The following is a 10,927-nucleotide window of genomic DNA, read 5'->3' on the forward strand; positions in this document are numbered from 1 at the left end:
TTTGATTTTCTTTCATGTATAGGTTTGAGTAAGCAGTCCTCCAAGGGATTTTGTTAAGGGTTACTAATTAACTTCATGACTCAAATGAGCATTGTCAAATCTGGAGGAACTGTATTCACAATGGTCTTATTTTTCTTTCTTAAAAATCAGAGAAAAATAAATAACTTTTGTTTGCTAATTTACTCATTGTTAAAAATGCTTTAAAGGCTCTCATGGGTTGATTGCAGATGTCCATTTTCTTTTAGGGTCTGGGTCTTATCTTTTATTCCTACCTGATCAGAGCAAGGATGTTCTGATGATCTCAGCATGCTTTTGGTAATTCCAGTAATTCTTGCTTGATAACTTTATTGATGGATTGCAAGACTAAATGAGTATCAGTACGTGAGCCCAAGTAAAGATATGCCAGCTATCTTTAACTACACAGAAAATAGATACTGATAACCATTAGACGTGATGGAAAGTCAGGTTTGAGTGACAGTTTGGGAAAGACATGATGTTAATGGCGGTTCAGTGATTCAAAATGCAAAGCATCACCATCTGCCGAACAGAATTCTTATTAGTAATCCTTGAGGTTGGCTTCGGATGTGGGAAATGGAAAGATTTTAATTTTTTTAAATGTCGGAGAGTACGTTCAAGTCTTTTTGTTTACATTCCAAATGGATCTTACAAAAGAGGTAATCTCAACAGCAATTGAGAAATGATTATTTTTGTGTTTTTAGCATATAATTGGGGAGCACTGGTGGCATAGTGGTTTAGCAGTAGGCTGTCAGCTGTAAGGTCAGCAGTACAAAACCCCCTGCCACTCGATACAAGAAAGATGAGTCGTTCTACTCCCATAACCATTTGCATGGTAAGAAACCCACAGACACAATTCTAGTCTCTTCAGTTGGAATCAACTCAGTGGCAATGATATTATTGTTAGCTTTAGCATGCAAGGACCGCATTTCTCATACTCGCTGTGTTCTCTGCCATCCACCCACAGGTTCTAATATTGCCCACCCTCAGCTGGCATGATGATGGGAATGACCAATGCAAGTTCTCCCGCAGTCTTTGTACTTCTAGGCTTTTCTGCACGACCCTCCCTTGAACCTATTCTTTTCATCCTGGTCTCTATTTTTTATGTGGTTTCTATTGTGGGCAATAGCATCATCATTCTGGTATCTTGCATGGATGTGCGACTCCACACTCCCATGTACTTCTTCCTCACTAACCTCTCCTTCCTGGACCTTAGCTTTATCACAAGTATTGTCCCACAACTTCTGGTCAACCTGTGGGGACCACAGAAAACCATAAGCTATGGAGGTTGTGTGGCCCAGTTCTACGTCTCTCATTGGCTGGGAGCAACAGAGTGTCTTCTCCTGGCAGTCATGGCCTATGATCGCTATGCTGCCATCTGCAGGCCTCTCCACTACACTGCAATCATGCAACCACAGGTTTGTGTGGGCCTGGCCTTTACCTCATGGTTTGGGGGTCTGATCACCAGCATAGTGGGCTCCACATTCACAATGCTGCTGCCATTGTGTGGGAAAAATCGCATTGACCACTTCCTGTGTGAGATGCCCCTCATTTTACAACTAGCTTGTGTGGACACCAGCCTCAATGAGCTAGAAATGTACCTGGCCAGTTTTGTTGTGGTTGTCTTGCCTCTAAGTCTCATCTTGGTCTCTTATGGTCACATTGCTCGTGCTGTGTTCAAGATTAAGTCGGTAGAAGTGCGAAGGAAGGCATTCAACACTTGCTCTTCCCATGTGGCAGTGGTATCCCTATTTTATGGGAGCATCATCTTCATGTACCTCCAGCCAGCCAAGAGCAACTCTCATGAGAAAGGCAAGTTCATAGCCCTCTTCTACACTGTAGTCACCCCGATGCTGAATCCTCTGATTTACACACTGAGGAACAAGGATGTGAAGAGAGCCCTCAGGCACATATTGTTAGGAAACTGCTGTGGCTTTTCAGGAAAATGAGAGTTTATTTAGAGGCTCTTGTTTAAAGTAGACGAATCAGTTGAAATATTCTACAATTGATTTTTGATGGTGGGCTATCTGGGATGTCAATTCTCTTTTAAGCAAAGCTTTACTTCAATATAGGCACCACAAAGCACAAAATATGCTCATGCAGCAAGATGAGAAAATTTTAATATTTATATTTCATAATTGCTTCTAATAGTATCTTCTATTAGGATATTCAAGGAAGTCTAGTTCTGTAATGGGATACACATCAGGCTGCATAGAAAAAGGTTAACTGTTCTAACCCACACACAACTCTGATAGATAGAAAGGAATTGAAAGAATGATTTAAAAAACAGTGTCAGAAAACTTTCAGAATCTTCAAAGAGCACAGGCAGTCAAAATCTAAGAAATATAATCCTATGTGGAATAAACCTAAAAGACCTAACTGAGACACATTAAAACCAAACTCTTAAAAACTAGAGTTTTCAGAGTAGCAGGAGAGAATAAGGTTATGTATCAATTAATCCTCAGAAGATCGTAATGCAGTGAAACAATATCTCTGAAGCTGAAAAAATAAACCCTGACATCTGATAATTCTAGCCTGCAGCATTCTCTTTCAGGAGTGATATACAAGCACACATATTTGAATGGAATACTACTCAATCATTTGGAGAGAGATGAAATCTTGATAAATGTAAAATATCTATGGAGCTTAAAAGACATTATAGGAAATTAAATATTTCAATCTCAAAGAGGAAAATATTGTATAACCTTAAATTAAAAAAACTAGAAAGGCGGGGAGAAAGCACGAGGGGCTTCAATATATTTGTGGAAAACATCCATTACCTTTTCATTTTATTTTTACACACACTTTTTAATGTATGTATAAATATCATATAGTTACTCCAACCAAGAGAACAATAGATATTCTTCCTTAATGTACATGGGTAGATTATCTAAGATAATCTAAAAGAAGTTTTAATAATTTTAAATGAGCAAAATCATACATAGAATCTTTTCCAAGAACAATTGAAAAAAACTAATAATTAATAACAGAAGTTGAACTAAAAATACATAAATGTATGATAGTTAAACAACATAATATGAAACAACTAATGGGTCAAGGGAGACGTAAAAAAAGAAATCATAAAATTCATAGAGCTGGTGAAAGTTAAAGCATAGCATGCCACAATGTGTGGAGTGCAGCAAAAGTATTGTTAAGGGAAATTGGTGACCCATATAATGAAAAGTACAAAGAGCTCAGACAAAGAACCTGATTATCCAACTTGAATAACAAGTAAAAGAGCAAGCTAAATCAAAATCTCACAAAGGGGAGAAATCACAGAGATCAGAATATAAATAAGGGAATAATTAACAGAAAAACAATGGAAAGAATCAACAAAAGAACAGTTTTTTTTTAAAAATCAATTAAAGTTGACAAAAATTTTCTTTTACTATTCAAAGAGAGAGAAAGAGAAAGCATATGCAAATATCTAAAATCATAAAATTGGGGACATGAAAACTGATCTTGTATAAATAAAAATGACCATAGTAGGAATATTAAGAAAATTTGTTCACTAACAACTTAGATAATTTAGGTGAAATGGAAATATCTCTACAAATAGATAATATCCCCAAAACTATGACAAGGAGAGAGATTTAAAACAGTAATAGAAAATCCCCCCAAAAGGAAAATTCTGGGTATCAAACACTTAAAAATAATTAATATCCAATGTAAAGGTTTCAAAAACAGAAACCAAGAAAGAAAAGCTAAAGAGCAGTACCTCTTATGAATATAAATGTGAAAATACACAACCAAATGTGAACAGGCCAAATCCAACACCTTATTAAAAGAATGATTCACTAAGACCCAGTAGGATATATCAAAAGTGAACTGTAACATAAAAAAATGAATCAATAAATATAATATGCCCCTTGAAAGACCACAGAAACTCAACCACGTGACTAATTCCATCAATGTAGAATAGGCACTTGGCAACACCCAATAGCCTTTCTCGGTAAAAACGCTCCAAAAGCTAGGAATCAAAGGAAAATTTCTCCAAGTAACAAAGAGTAGTTTGAAAACATGACAGATAACAGGATATTTAATTAAGAAAGAATGAGAGCTTTCTCATGAAGATCAGAAACAAGGCAGGAATGCCCATCCTTATTAAAGTTGTTCAATGTCATACTAGAAGTTCTAACCAGAACAACTAAGCAAGAAAAAAATAAGAGCTATATAAATTAGGACAGAAAAAGTAAAATTACTCTTTTTAGCCGATGACATGATTTTATTCAGGAAATCTCAAAGAACACACAAGAAAGCTACTAGATCTAATAAATAAATTCAGCAAGGTGGCAGGGTATGGGTTAACACAGAAGAATTTGTTGGAGGACCATATAACAGCAATAATCATTCTGAGACGGAAATTAATGAAACAATTCCATGTATAATAATATCAAAGAGAATAAAATACTTTACAGGGAATTTAAGGAGCTGAATTATCTTTACTCTGAAAATTATGAAACAGTGCTGAAAGAAATTAGAAATAAATGAAAGGGTAGCTCCTATTCATGTAGCGGAAGTCAGTCTTCTTAAGATAACTATTCCACCCAAAGATATCTACACATAAAATATTATATGATTCTGATGAAAATTTCTATAGCCTGTTTTGTAGAAATAGAAAAGGTGACCCAAAATGCATACAGAATGGCAAAGAGCTTTGAAGAACCAAACTAATCTTGAGTAACAAACCAGAAAATTAAGATGCCTCTCATTTAAAATTTAAAAGTGTACTACAAATCCACAGTAATAAAAAGCAATTAGCACTGCCATGAGATAGATACACATTCCAATGAAATAAAGCCAATACATATATTTTTGAATAATTGGTTTTCAACAGCCTACTAAGACGAAAGCATAGTCTATTCAATAATGGTACTGATATAAGTGGATTTCAACATGCAAAATAAATAAATACAGCTGGGACCCTCTCCTTGTTTACACAAAATTTAACTCAAAGTGAATCAATGACTTAAATGTATGAATTTAAACCATATAAGAGAAAAACATAGGAGTAACATTTCAGGGCCACCTTTGAGATGATGAGTTTTGAGATATGGCACAAAAACCTGAGCAACAAGAGGAACATTATATAAATTAGACTTAAAATTGAAAGCTTTTGTCTATTAAGGGAGACTGTCACTGATAGTGCCCTATGTACAACCGAACAAAAAATGTCAAGCCCTTCACCACACTCAAAATTGTTACTATGCTTCAGCCTATTATAGCCATTGTGTCAACCCATGCTATTAAAGGTCTTCCTCTGGTGACATATGGGCCACCTGTTGGACTGCTAACCACAAAGTCAGTAGTTCAAAACCACCAGCTGCATCATGTGAGAAAGACAGGGCTTTCTACTCCATTACAGAGTTATAGTCTCAGAAACCCACAGGAGCAGTTCTACCCTTCTTTTCAAGGGTCACTATGACTCAACATTGACTAAAGGAAAGTCAGTTTATTTTTTGTTTCTTTTCTTTTTCATTGACCATCTACTTTACCAAAAGTTATTCCCCTTTCCAGGGTTTGACCTGGTAATATCTCTAAAGACAAAATCTTGCTAGTTAGATTTAAAAGGGCATTCTAGTATCCTCCAAGACAGATTTATTTATTTTTCTGCAATTCCTTCTACGATCAATATTATTTGCCAACACCATAATTAATAAACATAAATTCTTTCTCTTTTGTATTCATTGTCCAACTTTTATATGCATTTAAGGTGATTAAAAATATAATGGCTTTAGTCAGTGGCACCTTTTCCTTCAAAATGATGCCTTTGATATTTAACACTTGAAGTACGTCTTGTGCAGTAAATCTGGCCAATGTAAGAAACTGATTTATTGATTGTTGCTTCCATGAGCATTGATTGTGGATTCAAGCATAATGAAAGTTCAAACTTTTTTCTGGTTATCATGATGTTACGTATTGGCACAGTTGAAAAGATTGTGATTTTCTTTACATTGAGTTGTAATCTATACTGAACGTTGAAATAATTGACTGTCATCAATAAGTGCTTCAAGACCTCCTCATTTTTAGCAAGCAAGATGGTGCCATCGACATACTGCAGGTTGTTAATAAACCTTCGACAAATCTTGGGACCACATTCTCTTTCTTTGTAAAAACTTTTATTAGAGGTTCTTACATCTCTTATCACAATTCATACATTCCTCCAATGTGTCAAGCACATTTGCACATATGCCGCCATCATCATTTTCATAGCATTCTCTTCCCACTGGAGCCTGATATCAGCTCCTCATTTCTTCCTCCTCTTTGAACCCTTGATAAGTTATAGACTATTTTTTCCTTATCTTAAATCGTCCTCTATCCTCCCCCTTACCCACTTTTCCATTATTCATTCCCCTGGGAGGGGGGTTTAAGTTGATCCTTATGATAGATTCCCCTTTCTCCCCCCACCCTCCCCTAATCCTTCTGGTACCTCTACTCTTCTTGTTGGCCTTTAGGGGTTTATCTATCCTGGGATCCCTCTGTTGCAGGCTCTTATCTGTACCAGTGTGCATGTTCTGGTCTAATCTGATTTGTAAAGTAGAATTGAGGTCATGATAGTGGGGGTAAGGAAACACCAACAAGCTAGAGGAAAGTTGTGTGTTTCATCGGTGCTATACTGCACCTTGACTGGCTCATCGCTTCCCTATGACCTCTCTGTGAGGAGATGTCCAATTGACTACTTAGGGGCATTTGGTCTCCACTCCATTCCCAGCCCCACCCCCACCGCAACCCCTAAAATTCATCTTGGTATGGTATTATTCTAGGTCTTAAATGCGTGATACCTCATCCTATTGACACTTATTGATCGCACAGGCTGGTGTGCTTCTTCTATGTGGGCTTTGTTGCTTCTGAGTTAGATGGCCGTTTGTTTATCTTCAAGCCTTTAAGACCCCAGATGCTATATCTTTTGATAGCCAGGCACCATCAGCTTTCTTCACTACATTTTCTATGTACCCATTTTGTCTTCAGTGATCGTGTCGGGAAGGTGAGTATCACAGAATGCCTGATTGCTAGAACAAAGTGTTCCTGTGTTGAGGGAGTATTTGAGTAGAGGCTGAATGTCCATCTGCAACCTTAATTCTTAACATATAGATATGAGTGCATAGCTCTATTCCCTTCTCATTATATACATATAGTTACATATGTACATGCTTGCACTTGGGCCTCTATAAATGTCCTTTACCTCCTGTTTCTTTCCTCTATTTCTTTTTTACTTCCCTCTTGTCCCACCATCATGTTCGGTAATTCCTTGCTGCTACATTGCCCTTGATTGAGCCCCATTAAGCCTCCTACTACCTTCCTTCCATTGATTTTAGTTCACTTGTTGTTCCCTTGTCCCTGGGTTGGTCCCGCCCACCTTCCTTTCTCCCACCTCCCCTTTTTCCCATAACTCCTCCCCCCCCACCCCCACCCCCGCCGCCCTGCACTGGAACCATTGGTCCCATTCTTTTCATCTCTGAATTGTTTATCCTGCCTATCTTATCTAGATAGACATGCAGATACATTAATAAGTGCAAAAACCAGACAAAGCCAAATAAAACAACAAAGGAAGTCAAAGTTAACAAAACAATAACAACAGCAGACAGCAAGAACTAAATAACAATAACAAAAAGAAAACCACTGACAAATACAGGAAAGCCTATAAATAGTTCAAGGTCTGTTTGTTGACCTTTAAGAGTGTTTTCCAGTTGCATCTGATGGGATGCCACACTCTGTCTCCTAAGTGTATTTTTGGTATTCCCCAGGGGGTTCATCAGTCTGCTCTCCCTGCTGCTCTGCTGCATGCTCTTAGTGCCTCGCTCCAGCGTGATGGGACCAGACTGCACTATTTCCACATTGTGTGTCAGCGCTATCCCCCACAGCGTCATGGTTCAGTGAGGCACACTGTATCCCATGGTGGGGTCAGCCCTACGGTCCTCCCCATGCATTATCTGCTCCAAGTAGGAACATCATCCTTGGGGCTTGGTGGACTAGGATGTCCTCTCCTCCCTCTCCATCCTTTTGTGTTTCTCCTGTGTGCTCTAATCCTATGTGCCCATTTCCCCAAATTTTGGCCCCAGTCCTGTCCTCTGAAGTGCATTCCTCAAAGGATGTCAGGGGTGCCCACATAGTTGGGATTGTGGCTGGGCCCACCGCCCTCTCTTGGTTACCTAGTACATGCCAGTATGTTGTATTCACATCTGGTGCATCAGGTTGAAGCCTTGTCTCTCTCTCCTTCTCTTGTAGAGATAAAAACAATACCCTCCCCTTGTGTGGATTAATGCCCTGCTCCCCCACTACCCATGCCTTTTGTTCCCTCTTCTCTTTCCCCCTCTTATTTAGTTGGATGCCATATGTATCCCTGGACTGGGTTTGGCCCCAGCCATAGTTGTTTAACCTCACCCCAGGGATGTATGTATATAGTAGCTTTACACCTATGCCCCCTTTTTTTCTATATAGTTCAACTTCTCCCATTGTCTACTCAACATACAGATTGAATAAGTATCGTGAGACGACACAGCCCTGATGCATATCTTTCTGTATTCTAAACCAAGCAGTATTTCTGGATTCTATGTGAAGAGAATGACTGCTTCATAATCTTTGTACACATTCCGTAGGAGATCAACGAAGCATTTTAAAATTCTCATTCTTCTCAAATATATAGTTTTTTATGCTCCACACAACTGAATACCTTTGCATAGTCAGCAAAGCAAACGTAAACATGTTTTATATATTCTCATCTTTTAGTCAAGGTTCATCTAGCATCAGGAATGCTATTCCTTTGTGCCAAGTCTTATTCTGAATCCAGCTTGAATTTCTGGCAGCTTCCTGTGAATGTATTGTTGCAACCATTGTTTAATAATATTCAGTAAAACTGTACTTGCCTATAATATTAATGATATTGTCAACAATTTCTGCAATCTATGGGTGATCTTTATTTTTAAAAAAGAATAATATGCATCTTTTTCAGTAGGTTGACCAGGTAGCTGTCTTCAAATTTTCTTAACATAGGTGAGTGCTTCAAGTGCTTCATCAGTTCATTGAAATATTTCAGTAAATATTTTATCAATTTCTGGAACCTTGTTTTTAGCTAATGTCTTCAGTGCAGTTTGGACTTCTTCAGTGCCATGAGTTCTTTATTGTATAACATTTCTTTGAACAGGTTAATGCCAGCCAGTTCTAGGTAAAACTGTATTCCTTCCATATTTTTTATGGTTCCTGTATCATTCAATATTTCCCCATAGAATATTTTAATGTTATAATTTGAGGCTTAAATTTATTCTTCAGTTCCTTCTATATATACATATATTTCAGAGATGTATATCATATGTATTATATATTTGTGAGATATATATACTTTATATATTTAGTAAGCATATTTTGGTATGCATATATATTATATATATATTTGGTATATTGTTGTTTTTGTTAGGTACCATCGTGTCAGTTCCAACTCATAGCAACCTTATATACAACATACTGAACCATTGCCAGTCCTGTATCACCTTCAAAATTATTCTTATGTTAGAGCCCCTCAATGTAGCCCCTATGTCATATGTCTTATTGGAGGTCTTACTCTTTATAAAGCTCAATATGTTACCAAGCAGAATGTCTTTTTCTAGGGATGTATATTAGGTAAGAATTGAATGTCCAAAATATACTGAGAACTCTAAGGTTCAACAACAACATTTTAAATAACCTATTGAAAATGGGCAAAGGAATCAAATAAAAGTTTTTCTAATGGCTAATGAACACATCAAAGATTCTCAATACATTAATTATTCAGGATCTAGACATCAAAATCATACTTTCATGTCACTTCACACAACTGATTGCAGTAATGTGGAGAAATTGGAATGTATAAAGTACTTCATATTCTACAGAAAATAATATGGTGATATTCAAAAGGCCAGATATAAAATTATCTTATGACATAGACATTTAATTTATAGGTATATAAAATTGGCTTCAAAAGTTCATTGAAAAAATAGAATTTTTTTTCAAAAGCTCTTTGAAGTCTCTTCATACACCAGACACTTGAAAGAATTTCAAACTACCAAACTCCTTCTATGAAGCTAGTATAACTCTGATACCTAAACCAGGCAAGGATCCCACAAGAATTGAGAACTACAGACCAATTTCCCTAATGACTATCATGCAAAAATCCTTAACAAAATACTAACCAATAGAATGCAAAAGTATAGAAAACAAATAATTCACCTTGACCAAGTGGGATTCATAACAGGGATGCAGGGATGGTTCAACATATGAAATACCATTAGTATTATTTGTCACATTGAAATGAAAAAAATATATAAGAACCACATGATAATATCGATAGATGCAGAAACAGCATTCGAGAACATTCAACATCAATTCATGTTTAAGACACTCAAGAAGATAGGAATGGAAGGAAAATTACTCAATATAATACCAACTATATATGAAAAACCAACAGCCAATGTGGTAGTCAATGGAGAAAAGAAAAGATCAATTCTTCTGGAAAACGGGACTAGACGAGGATGTCCCTTGTCCCCACTCCTATTTGACATCATACTGGAGGTCCTAGCTAACGATATAAGGCAGAGAAAGGACATCAAAGGTATTCGTCTGGTAAAAGAAGAAATGAAACTATCATTATTTGCAGATGATATGATTTTATATATGGAAAGTCCTAAAAGTTCCATGAAAGGAGTACTGGAAGCAATAGAGGAATATGGCAGAGTAACAGGTTACAAGATCAACAAACAGAAGTCTATCGCACTACTGTACACATCGGACAAAGACACAGAAGAGGGGATCAAAAAGGTGGTCCCCTTCACAATAGCCACGCACAAAGTGAAATATCTAGGGATATACCTGACTCAAAAAACAAAAGATCTCTATGAGGCAAACTACAAAATACTATTAAAAGAAACCAAGGGTGACCTCA

The 10,927-nt window shown here is 37.0% G+C and overlaps 1 protein-coding gene across 1 annotated transcript; it reads left to right on the plus strand.

Annotated features, from left to right (window-relative positions):
- Positions 1–1,010: 1,010 nt before the first annotated feature.
- LOC142441275 (olfactory receptor 2C3-like) lies at positions 1,011–1,964 on the plus strand. The gene has a single exon (XM_075543314.1). It carries the CDS (start codon positions 1,011–1,013, stop codon positions 1,962–1,964), a length of 954 nt encoding a protein of 317 aa, XP_075399429.1.
- Positions 1,965–10,927: the final 8,963 nt, after the last annotated feature.

Source organism: Tenrec ecaudatus, chromosome 2 (assembly GCF_050624435.1).
Source record: "Tenrec ecaudatus isolate mTenEca1 chromosome 2, mTenEca1.hap1, whole genome shotgun sequence".
Taxonomy (NCBI): domain Eukaryota; kingdom Metazoa; phylum Chordata; class Mammalia; order Afrosoricida; family Tenrecidae; genus Tenrec; species Tenrec ecaudatus.